This window comes from Pecten maximus, chromosome 2 (assembly GCF_902652985.1).
Source record: "Pecten maximus chromosome 2, xPecMax1.1, whole genome shotgun sequence".
Lineage (NCBI taxonomy): Eukaryota > Metazoa > Mollusca > Bivalvia > Pectinida > Pectinidae > Pecten > Pecten maximus.
In genome coordinates, this window is record NC_047016.1 from 35,091,867 (window position 1) to 35,112,203 (window position 20,337).

The 20,337-nt window shown below is 34.5% G+C and overlaps 1 protein-coding gene across 1 annotated transcript in view; it reads right to left on the reverse strand.

Moving 5' to 3' along the window:
- Positions 1 to 20,337, reverse strand: part of LOC117321882 — a 53,735-nt gene that overhangs the window by 5,630 nt on the left and 27,768 nt on the right. Inside the window, exons 3-5 of the mRNA XM_033876494.1 lie at positions 8,585 to 8,717; positions 2,508 to 2,609; positions 1,915 to 2,091 (exon numbers count right to left, since the gene is read on the reverse strand). Coding sequence (XP_033732385.1) covers positions 1,915 to 2,091; positions 2,508 to 2,609; positions 8,585 to 8,717 — 412 coding nt within the window. The remainder of the gene's footprint in view (positions 1 to 1,914; positions 2,092 to 2,507; positions 2,610 to 8,584; positions 8,718 to 20,337) is intronic.

A 20,337-nucleotide genomic window follows, 5' to 3' on the forward strand; every position in this document is an offset into this window, starting at 1 on the left:
CCTTTTTAAAGACATAACATATTATACATCACAAGACTAGATTTGGTTTCTCTAGTCAGTAACAATCTTGACCAGTACATTGTAACTATTCATTCTAGCTAATATTTTGATTAAAAGTGGACTGGTGCCTAGTTCCCCATAAACCCTAGTACTGTTACTTCATATTACACTGCCTACAGTGAGTCAGCTCGTATCGATGGTGTGTTGACATTTCTATCAAACACATCCGATAAGTTACGCGTAATTTTGTGGAAAGGTTTTGAATTGATTAAGTGCAGATTAATCGGTCGATTTCAACAAACACTACTTTTAGTATATATTTTCAAAAGAGTGCTGACAATTTGTTACTTTTGTAAACTTAAACAAATCCTTCACTTCAGTAGTTAATAGTTTCCAGACACGAATCACACAGAGAAAGACCGTTCAGTCCATATTGTTTACACTGTGTGTTGTAGACAAGTGTGTACATCCGTTGCTCCAAGCAGAAAAAGGGGTGATGTAAGTAAAATTAGATTAAGATGATTCTTGCTTTTCTCTATGTTCTGAGGGTTATCAGATAAAGTTCTCGTCTTTTTTTGTTCTTCATCTTAAGTGGTGCAATTATTCATTGGTAAATAAACCCTAGTATTGAGTGAACTAGCTCTCGTGGTTCTGTAGTACCTGTCCATGCAGACTACTACAACAACGGATCTGCGATCACCACCCGATGGTTAATATCATATCCTTATCTCCATGTGTCATACTCTAAAGCATTATTTCGCGATAAAACGTCAGGGACTAGTTCTTCACAGCCCGTTCAGCTTAACGAGCCACTAACATGATTTTAAATAACAAAAATAAGATACATTTCTGAAAGCTTTAATATCCTTTTTGATGATCACTCTTTATTATCTTTCAATATAATTTGTGTTTTGAATTTAAAGGCTTTTCGGTATGTATTACATTTATGTTTTGTGTAGAGTGTTTTCGTTAAGCTACTAAATTTCTGAACAACAGTGACTGTTAAACATATATTTTGATTTACGAGTGGAAGAAAAGCAGATGATTATTTACGTACATTTGTATGTATCCCAGGATTAAACATAGAACGACATTCTTTTGGCTTATTGATCTCAAAGAAAATTAACGACATGATTTATACATCATTTCGATAATACTCCGACTACATCAAATAACTTTGAATACAGATTTACATCAGTCGTTCCTTTCTTTTACTTTTAAATGAGTATCGCTTCACACATACAAGATAACACCAGAATTCATAAAACTGAAAATTCACGTACTATGTTCCGGGATTAGAAATAATTTGGCAAATCACCTGTAGCACATACAATAGAAAATCTAGTAAATGAAGGCATATGCCTAAACACCATCTTTGACCCCGTCTATTATCAATTCGCAAGCCTTGCAGGTTAGGGTAATTGCATGATCGTAAGAAGACTACTACAATTTTTCATTGTAAATTTGGGATTTTATCCTTTTCATTATTTCTAGCAATTTCCCCCTTCTTAATTATTCCCTTGACACTGTCTTATTTTAGTCTTTAGTTGAGCCCTGTCCCCTGGCCAAGGTATGCCAGAGTATGTAAAAATGCAGGATTCTGCTCCTGCTCAGCGGTGAGCAATTAGGGAGTGGGACGACTGGTTTGTTCGTTGTCAGTATAATGTGACCGGGTGGGGTGTCCTGCTTGGTGTCTTTCCTCCGACAATATGATTCAGTGGGTTAGCACTACAAAGTCGGCATCAGTTCCGCGCTATCACAAGGAAACAAAATACGAACATACCACAACCTCCCAAAAACATACACCTACACTTTAAGCATGGATCTCAAAAACAGGGGAGACCGTCCTTAATGACCATAGCGGTTAATAAGACGAACAATACAGAACAATACGAAGCCAAACAAAATCCTTACCTCGCTCGTCACAGCCAAATAGAAGGATATGATGAGTCAGTTCTAGGTTGTCTATAATGGGTCGGGATCCAACAAGGTGAAAATCGCCATTAGGTAAATCAAATATCTGACAGAAGTAGTTGGTCACGTGGGGAGGGACATCTGTCCTGGGAAATCTCAAGGTCACGTTCTGCATCCCTAGGTTTCAACAAAAAGGGTATACAGTTGTCAAAAATTAACTTTACTGACATTTCCTTCGCTATTTCTATCTTTACGGTCAGAAATAACTCGGCTAGTTTCACTCCAGTGTACGCCTCTTCTACCGTTGGACAATCAGTGTGCTATTTTGGAAATATTTCTTATTCGTCCGGAATACAGGTGCCATATATTAGAATTATGGAACTACAGATAAGATTAGAATAAATAGATATGATTTTCGACGTAATATTGAAGTACTACCAAAACAAATTGACATATGTCCATCAGCAAAATCATTAATAGTCAATATTTTGTTTCAATATTTTCATTTACAATTCATCACTTGTTTTATAGTCCATATTCCCTTTTTCCCCAGAAGACTTTTTCGAAACCATGTAACACGTGTAGTCTTTTACCTGGCTCTCTAAACGCAGGGCAGTTGTTGTTCCCTGTTGATGAGCAGTCCAGCCACCTGTTTTTCTCCAGACACAGTTCACTGTCGAGCGGTTCACACACACCTGTAAAACACGCAAATCCCAATTAAATGATACATTCATTCAAGGCCGGATGTGAGTCTGCTATCGTGTGAACTCTAGTGGTCAAAGGTTGTAGAAGGTTGTATGAGGATCATTAGGCTTCAAAACGATTTGTTTATATCAGGAAACATGATATATCTACCAAATCAACTGTTGCTTTTACGTTAAATACAAATTAAAAGAGACGCGAAGAAATGAATTCTGAAATCACCATTGTTCACCTAATGCAGCTTTAGGGGATATATTATCAAGTTTTGTAGCTTGCAACTTGAGGGGAGCTATCAAGCTCAGCCAGCAATGTCTTGACATCTTCAGAATAACCGTTTGACTGCATTCAACTATTTATCATCCAGTTGGTGAATAATTACACTTCTCCAAACCTGCTGACATTCCCATCAATTGATTTACAGTGGTCACGTTACAGAGTCAGCCAGTTGTTGAAATGTTGACTCAGAACAGGGAATCTTTCATCTCAGTTTTTAATGAAAAGGTGTTTCTCTTACCCTGGGTAGGAATATCCACACTTAAACATGTGTGGAACTCCCTCGTTTCATCTATGCTAGAAGGAGATGTGGATTTTCCAGTAACAGCAATTGTATGACGTCACTACATCACACGTGTCGCGTCAACACTATAATCCTGTTACGTCAACAGTGTTGTAGTAATACAAGCATTATATATATATATAAATACCAGTATAGCAATATAATAATTCACCTCCTACAGATTAGATGTCAGGATAGCAACTCTCAGAGTTAGATGTTTAAGTTGCCTAGCTAAGATTAGTTGAAATTACCTCTCTGGTTTTATGTCTCCATATCTCTCCCAATAGGGATTGACCAATTATCTTAATCGCACGCGCTGAAAAGTGCAAAAACGCATGTCAGGGTTTTGTGATGAGTAAATAATAACACCTATCACCGTTTTGTGAATGATGCTGGTAAATTCATTTGAATTATATTTCTGAGATTATGGGGTTCAGACGGAGGATTTTTCGAGAGCAAAAGACGATCTTATCGTTACTATGATCCCCTACAATAACTGCAAAAACATATATATCCCTAATCTAAAGGGATAAAGCAATTGTATTATACATGTATCATAATAAACATCGGCGTATGTTCTTACGACGTAATTAATTACTCGGTCGTGATTCAGTAATACTTAATATAGATTAACGGAAGTGTATCTCCTGAATCTCTATCTACAGAAAAAATCTTTATTGTCCTTGGGGAGTAGACAGTCGTGCTATTTATTTAGTAATAATCAGTCGTATCTATAATCTAACAATATGATTATTAATCCTGTTTTATTCCTTCCGCAGGTTGAAGTCGTCTGAAATATAACCCAACAATAAATATTTGCACAACCCAATGAATGATAGTGCATGATATATAATACTAATTTAACCACTTGAAAATGGCACCATCTGGGCTCTGGCGTATTCCTAAATATTTCCACATATAATTTACATTCCCCCATGTCCGTGCGTTCTTTTTTTATACACAGTTACAGTGTAAATGAAGAAGGAATAAATATACAGGACTATTTTACACGTCTGTTTTGATTTGTTATAATAATTTAGTAACAGAAACGTATTTCCGGATGTTGGCCTACGTGACCAGTGCCACGTTTTAGACACTCGATTAGGGGTTACGTTAGCATTTTGTACGGTACATATATACATATACATATGTGTGGGTTCTACTTGGCGAATGTCTTAGTATCCCCTATGTCGGTTGATGAGAAATGATGTTTGTTACTACAAGATTCTAAGCCATCAATAACACAATGCTATATCTGTCACTATTTTCCAGCTGCATGGCTTTAATCAATAGTGCGGGCAATATTACATAATATATTATTTAAACCATACCCAAACAGGTACATGTATATAGTAGGCGTCTAGAAGGAGTTACAACAGCTGTTCAATGAAAGGTGATTTTCTATACAACATACAATAATATCAAAGAATCCCTCAGCTGTCCTAGCCACTGTAGGCCTACTGGTATTCAGACAGGTTGTGTTTCCTCAGATTGTTGTATAAACTATCGCAAACCTTGTGTTGGACTTGACATGTCAATTTATTGTACACTATCTTTTGTTAATAAAATATGTTGTGGCTATCAGACCTATTCAAAGTGTGATCTCTATTGTCATTTGACTATCATTTATTACTGTAGACGCCACAATATTATCCAAAGTACGTCGGATTCTGATTAATTACCGGACTTTGATGGCATGAACATTAAAACTATAATATGATATATTTATATCAGTTGCGAAATTAATGAAAAGAGAGAAAACCCGCGTATATGGTAGGGCCGGTGGTCTCCATACATTACTTCTTCCGCTCTATAAAACAAAATGAAGCAAACAAATGCACGCGTTAGACAAGTCATCTTAACTTAATGATTGTGATGGACTATGAGACTAAAAACTAAGATAAGTTCAACTTACAATAGCAGGGTTTTAATTGATTCTTGAAATGTAGGAAATTAATAAGTCAAACACAAATCTGCGGATGATTTTATAGAAAGAAACCCAATGAATGGCGATCATTTCTTGAATGTTTAGACATGATAAGTCGTCGAAAGTGTCCTTAATAGCGAAAGAGTTGTTTTTTTCTATGCTTGAAAGGATAAGTTATAAATTCCTTTCGGCATTCAGGAGAGTTTTGATTGTTGGAGCATCTTCACAAAGACGTTTTCACGGCTTTAAATTTCTCCATTTGGAAAACATTTAGTGCACGTATCTGAAGAAAAAGATCTTAATACAATCTATGAAACGTTGGGGAAACCCGACTCAAAAAGGTTTGAGAACAAGATAACAACGCATAATAAAATTATGAGGTGACTGATGTTTCACTTTGCAGAGACGGACGTATTGGTTTCTCTGTATGGAAATCAGTGGACTCGAAATGCATCCAAATTTATCTGATATCATCCCTGTAACACTATGAAACTTCTTTGCAGAATTATCTGAGTAATAACTATGATGATGATGATGATGATGATGATGACGATGAAAGTCTCTATTTATGCTTGATGACAAAATGAGTAGACGGCTGGTCTTACATTTGGTCAAGTATGTATAAAATATACATTATTGTCAAAATGGACTTACAGAATCCTAAAAGAAAATATGAAGAACAAAGTTAATATATTCCACAACAGGATTTCAAACAAGTACATGAAAAACGTGTTTTTGCATGACATAAAGGATAAAATCTATGATGCAATTCTAACTCAGGCAAAACATTATATGACGGTAATATATTTCTTATAAAAATAATTTTTGCTTCTGCTTTTTTCGTTTAAAAATATACAGATGTTTCAAATGCATTACTGTTAAACTTAAACACGTAAAACATAGCTTCAACATTTCTTCAATTACTCATGCACATTTTATGTATGCACAAATTTAACTGAAAATGCTTTAAAATATTCTTTCTTTTCAAGATTACATCTAAAACACGAACACCCAAGGCATGATTAGACTATAGCCCTGAACCAAGATAAGGACATACATATCATGACTATAATTAATATGATGTATTTTGGGGGATAGCCATGCCTTTGCTCTAGTTTCCGAGTCTGACGAATCAACACTTCCTATCAGACGAGTGTTGACGAGGCATTGGCAGGGAGGCGTGTAATTTCATGATTGCGTACATGCATAACGCAAATGATTAGCAAGATCCATCGCCACCCAGGATAAGTAAGCATACAGACATAATCACGATGTTGTCAGATCTTTTAAAGCCGTTCTTTAATTAAATGTCTTCAAATGATGATGAACGCTAATAAATCGACAATGAAATAGCACTGTTACAAACACAAGACCCTTTCAAAGAACCTTTGTAAGTTTGGCAGTCTTCGCCTTAAATCTTGATTGGTAGACGTTTTTTCCCTAAAGTTTGTGTTCTGCATGCTATTTGTATATGTACGGTGTTATTACGATGCGTGTATATAAACAAACGGCTAATGAGGTTGTGACTAGACAAGGATCATAGTATAAGATATGTAAACATTACAAAAAGACGCCAGGATAAAATTTGTCCCCGATACCAGTGCAAAGTTGAACATTTAACCTTGTTAAAAAAATGCAACGTCGAAAATACTTAGTATACACCGGTTCAATTTCATACGGTCTCCTGTGATATATCTTTGTTTCAATAAGTTATATCCTGGACACAGTACACTATTATTGTAATAAATGAAATATTTAATGCATGTTTCTAGCTAGTTTTGAAGTGAGACTAATCTACTTTTCCTTAATCATTGGATTGAATTATCATTTGTCCACAGGCTGTCAAAGTCCAGAGTAAATTTGATACATTTAATGTTCTGACAATTATATGGAAATGTACGAAACAATTACAGGTACGCATTCCAGAGACAAAGTATACACCATCAAAAACTGTTGACATATTCAATAAGGCGTTATTGGATTAATGCTTAAAAGTTACTTAGATGTAACAAGATGCTTGCCATACAGATGACGGTGTCGTGTAAACTTGCCCTATGTGGAACCACCTAAATACATTCCAAAAGCGTGAGTTCCATTATCGGAAACCCTTTGTTCACCAATCTGTCTGACAGAATGTCAGGAGAGCTCTTTTACTTCACACGTCACGATCAACCAAGGTGAAGGTCAAATAAACACTTCGAGTCAAGACGTCTAAACGTCAAAACCGTCAATGTCAAAATAATGTACAGTCTTCAGGCAAAGGTCAAGGTGAAGACACAAAAACTACTATAACTAGCTTATATCAAGGTAAAGGTCGCGTAGAAATTCCACAGGCCGTATATTATCAAGATGGATACAACATACTACCTGCGCTTAACATATGAATCGGTCAAGATTGACATATTTTCAGTGTTTATATCAGTCTGCCACCCAGCTATTTATAATATTTCTCAGTTCTATTTGATGTGACTTTTACAGACATTTACAGAATTTCCAAAGAAAAAACATATCACAAAAATATTAATGAGCCTTTGACAAGCTACGATGTTCAACACTATAAATTACATTTGTGCGTCAGATTACACATGAATCTCTTAATCTTAAATCTCTGACGTTCGTGAGTGTAAATTGATGTGTTCGGAACACAAAGACTTGACAGATAGCTTTTAACGGGTGTTCGAAATAACACTAATAGCAGATTTATTTCATCAACAAAAGGAAGAATTGTGTAAATTATATTATGAAGAAGAAAATTTGTTTTCGCCTTCTCTGTCAGTTCATACATTGAAGCTCACTCACATCTGTTATTTAAGCTTCCAATCAACGTCTACTGGTTTTGGACGTTATTTTACTTTCTATCTATTTGTGTTTTTATGTTATATGAAAAAAAATCAACACGGGCCTAACATTATTGATGTTTCCAAAACTCTAACATAACGGTTCTTTTTAAAAGTAATTATATAGATTCTCAGGGCCGATATCCGGGTCAATGCTACACAATTTTGGTGAAATAATGACATGAGCTCAGTATTTCTGGACCATGAAGTACGAGCTTTATTTCTGCTTGGGTTTAGCTATTTACAAAAGTAATCTTAGACTGATTTAAGGTATGGAAAGTAATGTAGATGGACAACTGGTGATATATGCTTGGTCATACAATGGTCTTAGGAAGTGGGGGAAAATATAGAAACACCAAAACTGTTTGCAGAAAAAAATATAATAAAAAAAGCAATTCATCATTATTGTAATAGTGCAAACTAATATTTCTTCATTGGTTTAAGCATATTATAGTAAATAGACCAAGCCTTCCATCTCGCTTTATTCTTTCAAACAGCTTATAATTGATTAGCCCATGAATAATGAACGAACTAGAATAAGATAAACCCCACTGTATACAGATACACAAGCAAAACAGCGAAAGAAATGGTCAATGATATAATAACTGTATACTTCTAAAATTCAAAATAATCAATCATTAACATTACCTGGGTGAGAAAGATCTGTTGTCTTTGCAGGTGCATTTCCCGGTGTCCACACACAATCTGGGTCACCCAACTCTTCACCATTGGACAATCCATCGCCATCAGAATCCATTTCGCAAAAGGCACGCGTCCATGTCTGAAATGACAACATTTATAGAACCATTACTATTCATAATCCGATATAGGCATCGATTGTAAAAGTATGTATTAGTATAAAATTATTTACTTATTGTAACATGGTTCATGCATTAAAGTACTGAAGGAGCTTTTACATTTTACGGGGCTGATATTTCGCGGTGGTCCCAGTTGGCCTCGTTCGCGCCATTACTTCTTGTAAGCATTCTTCAGTGAACATTTCTACATAATTGATCTATATATAATGACCGCTAATGAAGCGAAATTGATTCCCCCGCTAATGTTAACAAATGTAGAGTACGATATCATGCCATGTATGTTGTTTAAACTGGTTTTTTTGGAAGGATCGCCTGCAGATATACTGCTTGCACTTTCAGATATACCGCACTTATGTGAACAGAAATAGACGACTCGACTTTTCATCACATCTATAGTGCATTTGTAATATGACTAAATACAACCGAGCTTACCGTGATATTTTACAAAATAACTGACATGGCTATATAGCATAACTATTTGACGTAGGAATGCCATTTCACTACAATTTTAATTCAGACCCTAGCAGGCTGCAAGCGTACTGGGGGAAAACACGTTTCTTTAAAATCCGTGGATTTTTGTTTTTCCTTGTCTTTTTGCGTATAATCAGTGCATATCATATACAATGTATAAGCAACAAGTTCCTATTTACATCCCGTTAATTTGATGTGTTGTGGAAATAGCTTGCATGGTTATTGCTATAAGAATATATGAATGTTGGTAATTCCTTATGGACTACATCGTAGTAATGATCGTTAATCATTGTCATAGCAAACACTTCACATACACAAGTAGAACAGTAGATATGTGATATGATATTATGTGGTTAAGGTTTTCTTATTCAAACGTTATGCTATAAACGCAGATGAAATGATCCATATATGACTTTTTCAAGATGAAGTAGTGTAAAATATTTCATATAACTTCGACCTACTACTACACCAAAGGACACTCGTATTATGTGTCCTTGTAATATTTACAAAGTCTCTTAACGTTTTCATACACCTTTAAACCCCTTTCAGTTTGATGGAATCCTTTGAAGCACCTTGCTAATGTGTGTTATCCTATTTCAGTTTTTGCCACGCATTAAATACGGAAGTGTCTACATTACTTACTCGCGGCCCTCTGGTACAAATCTGTGAACGTCCTCATTCTTTGAAGACTTCTGAATAGCTGTATTATACGGACACATGTTGAAATCACCGGAAAGCTGTATAATTTGTTAGTAATTAGAGAAGAAAAAAAACCTGACACATCCGTAATTGCTACAGCCTATTTATGCTCTCCCTTGCGAGGAACTCTCCTGTGTAAGATGTTGGCTGATAATTTGACATTTACGAGAAACAAGACAGACCGCTAATCGGATCTCTTGCATCAGCACCTATCCTGGCAGCCACATTGGATCCTCATGGAATCATATGGGAAAGATTTGCCAAGATGCTTTCCTGATTTTATTTAATATATACAGGCTGTTTCCATTACATGGATCATTTCCTGACATCAATTACAGTTTACAGTGGCGTTCTAAGGTTTGATGAATCAATGTTGACTGTTTCCCTTTTCTGTACAATTATCATAATCTGTTTTGATATAAAATGTCAGGACAATTATTCTATAAAGTATGAAAAATATAAATAACATTGAAATAAATTGTTCCAACTTTTACTTCTGTTTTATTTTCATATATAAATATATGTAAAAAACATGGACTTTTTTCGATGTGGGAAAAGTTTGAAATGTATATTATATATACAATTGTACATACATAAAACGAAATGATTATAGGATCATTTTTCATAACAATATGGTGTGTTTATATGTTATGACAGGAACCGACAAAAACAAAGGCCATACTGTGTTTATCAATAAAAATAGTTCCGAGGTTAATCTTTACAGCGGAAGTCGCTGATATATCTACGCCCAGTATACATCGACGATAAGTTATCTTTTCAATCATGGTATATTTTTTCTACGCATAACTGTAAGATTGTTTACATTTACTGAATGATAGTTTCGAAATCGTATTACTTTGAGATGATGTAATTAGTTCTGCAATTAAATTTAATAAGAAGTCACAAAAGGTAAAGTATGATGTTCTAATAAATATTTATCATCTAGTGTTCAATAGCAAAAATCCAGCTAATGATAAAACTTAGGATGGTGAAAGATTTTTTTCTTCTACATTCCACATATAACATTATTATTTGATTTCATATACAGAGACTGATTTGAGATATTCGATGGATAACGTTACCATTTGATAAATGATAGAATACCGGCAATCCTATTTAGAAATATCTTAAAACATTTGTGAACCGGTTTAAGACGGCTATGTTGCTTTGATATAGCGGTATATAAACTCCAAATTAATTAATAAATTATTATCAAAATGACATTGCCTTAATGCAGTTCTATACTAGTTTTCTATTTTGTTATACATACTCCTTGATTGCCTGAACTTTTGTCAACAAGTTATTTCCATCAAATATTCGCTGACATGACAATACATGTATCACTGCTATTTCCGCCAGCATATTGACACACAGATGACATACTATTGTAATCATTGTTCGTTCTCACGCATGGCTTAATCCGTAATCATTGTCAGATGGATTCGTTCACGCCGAAAGATATTCAATATTTTATTTTCGTAAATGGCCAATTGTCGACAGAGCGGAAAACTCTGGCATGGGTATTCCGACGAAAACCAGCTACATTGACAAGATACTACTGTTATAGGTTTAATATAACTACGCTGTACAGAAACACGGTTTGTTTCTGACTCAGCCACCAATCAACCAGCAAGACAATATCTTAGTATAGACGGGTATTCTGTTCTTTGAAGAGTGAATAAGGAGGCTAATGTATGGCGAGAGAAGGAGTAGAGGAGTGACTATGAGGTCACTTAGGTAGCACACCACAGTAAGACAGCCTGGCCATGGGCAATTTTTTTGTTAAGCAAATAACTCCTGTATTATGATATGCATAAAAAATGAAAAAATAAATGTACACTATAATTGGTATATTCAGTATGAAGTAGTACATACAGGCTTCACATTTATTAAAACAAAAATCAATAAATTGGTTCCGGATTTTAAATATCCGGATTTTCCGAACGTGTGTTTACACAGGAAATTTAGTTTTGCCTACAGCGCAAAATGGCAGCCCACAGAAAAGGTAAGATAGCGGAAAAACTTAATTTACAACATATGTCCAAACAAGATTAATTCTGTCTTTGGGATAGAGATATTTAATTTTAAATAGGTTTCAGGAAAAAAATTGTGTAGAGAATTGTGCCATTTTGGGTCAAATATCATAATATTTTGCAATTTTTGAGAATTTTTTAAGCTGTTACCATGGTATTCACAGCTCTAAAAATCACAGAAAATATCAGTTTACTTATCCTTCAGAGCTCTATTAAAATTGCAAATGTTGTACAGATTTCAAATATATATACTTTATTAGAGGTTATATGTAAGGTTAACTGGCAATGTTTACATATCTAAAACATGTGCCATATTTTTCAGAATTTGGCATTTTTACTGTACACTGCTACCTTAATGACCATTAGGAGAGGGTTTATCAAAGGTCATGATTTCAACGTTGAGGTCATCAGCAGGCCTAACGCAAACATCGTGTCACGTGATGCGGATGTCTACCGATACAGTTTTACTGGCCGGATACAATTTCTGTGTTTTGTTCCACATAATGGATTTGATATCTCAATATTACAGCATTATTCAGTTCGAAACACACTGGGGAGTCAATAACATTTAATGTAAATATGTTTCTAATGTCTCAATGTTATGCTTGTCACAAAACCATTATACAGCGTATCTAATTTCTCCAAATTTCAACAAGTTGCAAGGTAGTGTTTTCAATTACGTAACATTTGTTTACATTATGTGATATCGAAGTATTGTCAAAACCTTAATTAAGTTAAGTTCATTAGATAGTATATGTTATCTAAGACGTAGCAGATCGTCAATCACGTTATTTGTGGACAAACTAAAACTTTTAAATACATCAATTGAATTCTGAGAGAAATAAAAAAGCAATCTGCGAATCTAAAAATAAAGAGTGTTTGAAATATACATTGGCAACAATTTTATTTCATAACGTACGGATAACCAAACATGTGTCAGTAATTTGAAAAAAGTAATAAATATCCGATAGATTTTCGAAAATGTTTTGATGTAAATGCTATAATTTAACGCAGCCGTTTGACATCGGGCGTATGGGAATAGGAAGCATGTTTTTTGGTCAAAACACTGTCTAAGTGCGCAATAACTCAACATGTCTTCAGCATTTGTGAATTTCTTTCAGGAATTGACATATTGTATAGTTTCTTTTCCACTTAAAACAATCATCAGCAAAAAATGAGGATATAAAGTAATCAGTATGTTGAGATATACACACAAGGCGAGGCCCGCCACGGAGGGTCTGAGAGGGTGGTCAGGTATGTTGTTACCAAATTAGTGGTAGTGGTGGGATGTCAGTGACTTTGTCTGTCTGTGCCAGGATGTACAATAACACACATATCATTCACATATGTTTTTATTTCTGTTGAATTATCATTAACTGATCGTCCACGAGACTTGTCTGATGTACAACATACACATTGACCCATTTTACCCTAGATTACGTAGATTCTTATTTGATTAATTTCTTTAAATAGATAGATTTGTGTTGAGTCTAGTGAGCATTTTTTTTTATTGTATACATGTTTGACCTATTCTGTCAGTATACCAGACATTTACAGACTTATACATAAGAAAACAACAACCATATTTCTAGTAAATTATGTGGGCGATACACCACTGTTGATATTTCATTTCCTATTCTAAAACTCACAAAATGTATATGTTACATACCCACAATTATCCACATCATAAGTTCAAACGATCATTTACACCTAATCAGAATAAATATGATACAGTTGGTTATACAGTACATGTAGTATCAATGTTCCTGTGTTGTAAAATTATGTTAACGAGTATACACAACGATGGTGTGGAAATGTGAATATGTATGACAATTTAATACACATTTCAGGATGATAAAAGTAATAAGGGTTGTTCATTGTCTGCATTTAAAGTTGGTACCCTCCTTGTACAAAGCGATTTGATGGCATAAGTATGATTACGTCAAAGTTTTCCATTTTAATTTTAGTTCATATAATTGAAATGTTAAAGCACAGAAAAAGATAAAATACAATAAAAGCTTAAAACGTTAAAGAGAAACCGAAATATTTCATTATCAAACAGTGAGCTTTCATCTCTGGTTCTTTGCATAAGGATATCCCGCGGTATATATAGTAAAATACGACCATTGTGGACCCCTGTATGTCGAGTAATGCCTTTTGTGCATTCTTTGAGCATTAAAAAGCAGCTACTAAAACTATTGAATAATCTTGATTTAGATTTTTTTTTCTTTCATAGTGACGTTTACCTTCAAGTAAACATTCGTTTTGAGACATAAAAGTAGAAAAATAAAGAAAAAGGAAAGCTGCCAGAAAAAAAATCCAAAATATAAAAAGAAGCACGGGACTATTTATAGTAGGCCCGAAAGGTCAAATAAATATACATATAATTCCTATGTCCACTTAACCTTTCCCCGAATTATAGAGTCTTCATCAAAGCCCGGTATTATTTTGACGTTTTTAACAAGTGGCGTCGATTGGGTGTATGAAGTACATTTAACCTGGCAGATATAAATAATAGTATACTTGGCAAGAATTGGTTGATAAGATTTAAAGTCGAGTTAGTTTATGTGATAGACATGTTGATAAGTTACCGTTATCTACAAACCAACACACTCCCTACTTTGATGTGTCTAAAATATGCATATGTGTCAAATGTTCGCCGTGGAGGATAATTCGCGTGTGCTTGCCACACCTAAAGAGGTTATGAACTCGACACGCATGTTTATTCACCCCTGTCTGCAAAAGCTTAAAAAACAACTAAAGTGACACGGGGCTATCGCATGTTTATTATTTTCTGTCAAAGATGTACTTTACAAAGTACATAGGTTAGGAGCACTTTTTAAAAAGTAGAAATGGTGATACCACCTACAAGCGTTCCGATGTCAAATATCTCAATAGAAATGACGAGTACATAGATGGTTGTAAACTGGCCCCCTGTCTCTGGAATATTAAAATTATAAATAAAATTGAGTTTCATGATTTTGGTCCGTAGGATATGTCTGATCCTAAGTTTCAAACTAGGGGCAGATAATCTAGTACTAGAATTTAGCTTGACAATTCTTTATAAAAAAAACTTGCGGTCTGGTGGCCAGTTTAGGATGGTTGTTGAAGGTACCATATATATATACTTGCTTTAGTATGTATTATAATTCCATTACACAACGTACGTATATACTGCGTAAATATCAAAATGTTTTCTGGATAATGTAACTCGGAATATTTCATAACGACTTAAGGATAATGCGTAATATAAAGAGAACTAGATGTAGATACATATGTATATTTGCAGTATGTAAACCAACCCCAAATAACAAGGGGAATTATATCAGTTAATTTTTTTAGCACGACAGAAATGAAATATGGCGGCCACATGTTAAATATCTACATGTTGCATTTTGATTTTATAAATGACTACGAAGTGAAAGAGGTTAAGGGAATTCCATTCACGTATTTGAACATGCACATAGAAATAATGGTATCTGTGTTGATAAAGTAATATTTGAAAGATGGAGTTTTATGATAGCTGCTGAAGAGACATAAGGAAAGTCTTGCTTGTCTTCCCAGCACATACATACGTTCTTATCAATTCGATATGGAATCACACAAACAGTCTATGTTTAATAGACCCCAGAGGCAGAAATATGACGGCTTCAATGTAAATAATGGGGTATTCTGGACATTATCACTGCGTAGTTACATACACATGATCACTGAAATTGTAAGTTAATAGCTGGTCACGGTTAAACCCGACACAAACATGCATCAAATGATTTGAAATATGATTATTTACTTCAGTCAAAACTCCCGTCAATCATAAGCGGAAAAGTTTATTTATGCATCATATTTCCCCTTGTTTTTCTTGCATTGCCGAAGGAGGAAGCCGTGTAAGGCAGAACTTGAACTCCATCAGGATCATCCATAAACATGACATATTGTCTACATAAGATAACGAAAAGCTGTATACAGTATGCAATGACGTCCTTACGTTATATATAAATGGATAGAACGGTAAATTGTTTACATAACAATGATCATTAAGCATCTACTTCTTACATCAAAATCTCCGTTGTGCTTCGTTAAGGTCAAGGGTTAATTTGTCTTAAAATTAAATTGCAGTCCAACTGGTATGATGATATATCTGAAGTATCTTTTAATTTATTTTTTTTCGAAAGATCACATGCTTGATTGCGTCTCCCATATGTTCAATTTGTCCAAACAAGAAAGTTTATCTTTTGTCACGTATATATTTATTACCATAACATCACAAATAAAACCCGGCATGAAGCCTACTTAAAGTGATAAGCATATTTGCAACCTTCGGTTGATGGTATGAATGTTTATATCTGTCTTTAGCCGCACACAAATGTTTTAAGTAGTTCTAAAGAACAGCGTGTGATTTTCAATGTCACAGCACATGCCCGTTATTATAAACCTAGATCATCTCGACTACTTCATTTATCTCGATAAAACAATGCCCTATTTCAGAACATTTGATTGTTTAGATCTTAGATACAAAACAATGCCCTATAAATATTTCCTGATGATAACACCACGGTATTTGGCTACATTCCAATATCATTTCAGTACAAGAAAAGATGGTCACGTGATTTAACGTGCCGATTTCCCATGCCAATCACTGCTATCATTAGTATGGACAATATATTTTAATGTCCTGCCAGTAAACTGAAATTGTCCAGAAATATGACATTTTTTTCTTATGAGAACGAAACATCTGGCCAGGCGTTCCGAGCAATTATGTTTTACTGTTATTGGACCACAGGGCACTGAGACTGACCCGTCCAAATTAGACATTTGGTAATCTGGTAATGTCAATTTGTCATTCTTGTTCCAGTCGAAGTGCTAATTAGGCCCTGGAAACAACTATAATGACATCGATGCGAACATCCGTGATAACAACGGCGCACGTGGGCGGTTACAGCGGCTTCCTGGTCAGTGAAAACTGGCTTTATTGTTAAATAAAACATTTCTCCAATAAAGGACATTGTCCAGTTCAGTAACAAAGAGACAATAAAGGGCTGGGGTTTATGGTTCATTGTTAGACACTTTGGGTTGGTCGCCTACGTAAAAGGGAATATTCATTCAACACGCATCACAGATTTTAACAATGTCGACTTCTTGTCAGGCAAAGGAAATTATCTTACTGAAATTGTCAATATCGTCAAACTGAAATATTTTTGAGATAAAAGTGCAGCGGGAACCGACCACGGAAAGATTCCCAAAACTGACAATATCCTCTTACCTTCTCTCCTCTCTGAATTTTAGACTAGTACATTACAGTTGATATACTACAGACTTCAATCAAACAGATGTTCTATATGTTTTTCAGTGTGATGAAGTCATCACACAATTTTCTGTTCAAAATATCTAACATCATATATAGTGACATTAACATATAGACATGCATTGTATTTAATGACGTAATTTCGTAGTAAATTGTGATATTTAGACATACCGTATGATAATAAGACTATTTAATGAAATCTCATTCGACATTCATGTTTTGAATATTTCGTTTATGGATTACATGTGATCCTAGCACAGTTGATATTTATATAAGTTATATACCAATGTCGATAACGCTAAGGACGCTTACCCTTCCGGAAGATATGGACGTATTATTATTGTACAAAGTCGGGTCCGTGTCAATGTATTATTCATATTGGTAACTTTCTTGACTCAAATATCTTTTAGCCGGGTCCGACAGTTTATCGCACTATCAGGTTCCCTTTCCCTCGACTTCTAATGCATGATATGCTTATACTGATATATTGCTTTCACATTTGCTCAATGTGAAAGAATCGCCATGACAATCCCTGTTTGAGATGGCCTGTTATGTTAGTAACATTATCATATTTTCTGTCACCTCACCAGCAGCACCTCTATGTGATTTTTTTTTTTTGGGGGGGGGGGGGGGGGGGGGGGGGGGGGGGGGGGCATTAGATAAATCATGTGTGGTCCAAACAGTCGCACCACAAACGGTTACTGCATTATATATAGTCGGCTGGCACTGCGTGTGTTATGACGATTACTGGGCAATTATCGAAGCAGTTGGAGTCAGTTCGTGTAAATATGTTAGACATGAACAGATTTATTCAAATTAAAGTCGTGGCACTTGTTAAAACGTACAATTAATGTGTATTATTTTTAAGTCACTATAAAAGTTAACAATAACGTTTTCTGTGCAGTAGGTATCGGCTGAAATACGTTAGCCAGGAAATGGTTTGTTTTTTTTGGTTTCTAAATGGTAAAATAAGACGTTAATATTTTCTTTTTACTAAAACGTTTCGCTTTAATCAATAAATTCCACATCAAAGAAAACTTGTATATACTTTTAACAGACCATGATCTTCATTCCTAGGTCACGTATGGCAAGGTAGCTGAAACGATTAAAAATGTATAGAGTTGTGTTAAGGTATATATTTACGATCAGGTATTCATTGATGACAGACATTTCAGTAACAAATAGTTTCATTGTAGGTGTATGTCTTATTGGGTAATAGTCCAAAGACAACATCAAAGAACATTAAATGAAGTTAAAAGTCATTTCAGAAGATACAAGCTACTGACACAAAATATATAGCTAAATTCACGTAGTACTTTATAGTTAAAGCATGTGTTTCTATTACAATTAATGTTGAAAAAAAATCACTTTTTCCCAAAGATATTTAAAATGTATTTTGGAGATTTAATCGATGTCATATTCGGTTTTTAGCTGTATCATTAAAACCTGTAACCAGGCAATGCAGAATTTAACAGGTAAAGCGCTTCCTTTGGATATAGACTTATACACGTTAGTATTAAGCTGTATCTCTTAAACGAAATTCAGGCACAAGGCACCTTGTGGCATTATGTAACATCAGAAGTACACCCTATCAAATACAATCTATAGAGGTTCTTATTATGAAGATCACAGAAACTCAAACTATTTAGCTAACTTCGTTAAAGCAAATTCTGGTTTCAATGTTGCAGTGTTACTGGGATAATGATTCAGACATATTTGAAATTCCGTCGATTGATCATGAACTAGTATGTTGTATATTAATTGTGCCCTATCAAGGTCCTTAACTTCTGTGACGTCGCCTGGATTTAACCTAGAATTGTTTGGTCGATGTCATCAATGGAGTAAAATACACTTACTATTGCGGAACACCTGGTCGTGTAGTTTTTCAAGGGGTTCTATGCAAATGTATAGTTTGTTCGTATTGTTTTCATAGTTTTATCGATTTTGAGGTTTTCAATTAAGGTTTTGTTTGGATGTTGCTATTCCCTGATTAAATGTGATTAAACATTAATGGATACAGTGCTGATTTTAATGCTAAATAATCAGTACAGAATTATATCATACAACTATTACGTCTTTATAGGACCTTTCGGTGATGCAAGGAAAGTATGGAAACACAAAAGGAGAGGGTATGCAGTTTATTTTTTTAACCACATTGAAATATGAAAATATAGATATTATATATGTATTAAAACGACTGACATCCAAGAAATTTCAGATTACGTTAAGAAAGAATACTTATACATTGTACTTTGTAGATGAAAATGTTGCAAATCTTTCACTTTGTTGTAATGTCAGCATTACATAACTGTTGTCATGCCTTCAGCTTTTGTCAGAGAGCCAGACAGACGTAATTTGATTTTGGTAAAAGTAATATTGATAATCACTATTAGCTGGTGTAGCTATTGGACTAATTAAGTATGTTTCGGCATCGCAAGATTTGATTTAAACAAAACAATGAAGAATGCCATAAGTACATTTAATCAATCTCATAAAGGAACATCATGTGAATTTGAAAATCATTTCGTGAAGGAAAATGAGATTATAAATTTCAAAAAGAAATATTTATGTTTGAACATTGAAAAAACACTTGACGATCTTTGACGAAATTGTAGTCTACGAGGTACACGGTAAACGTAACAGTTTGTTTATCTTTGATGCAGTTTTAACTTTTTGGGAATGTATTTCTTACTTTTAGAATAACGATTTGATCAGTGACGTCTAGGAATTGATGAGAAACAAACATTGAGTATAATAAACATTCATCATCAAAAGGAAATTAATATTTTCTCAAAATAACAAGACATTTTTTATTGTTTTACTACTCAAATATCACGATTTAGACCAAAAAGTGAGAAAAAACGTAGGTAGAGGAAGACTCTATCAGACATTTTATTGGTCAGCGTCTCATTTGTAAAATACTGTTATCTTGTGGAAAATTGAGTTTAACGTGTTGGGTCCTCGCTAAACCACATAATGACTTCTTTTATTGTACGATGGTTTTTCTCTTCGAAAATATCTTTTCGATAATATCCGTATAAAGTCCTTATCATCATTTGGTAAAAGCTTTGAACTCCG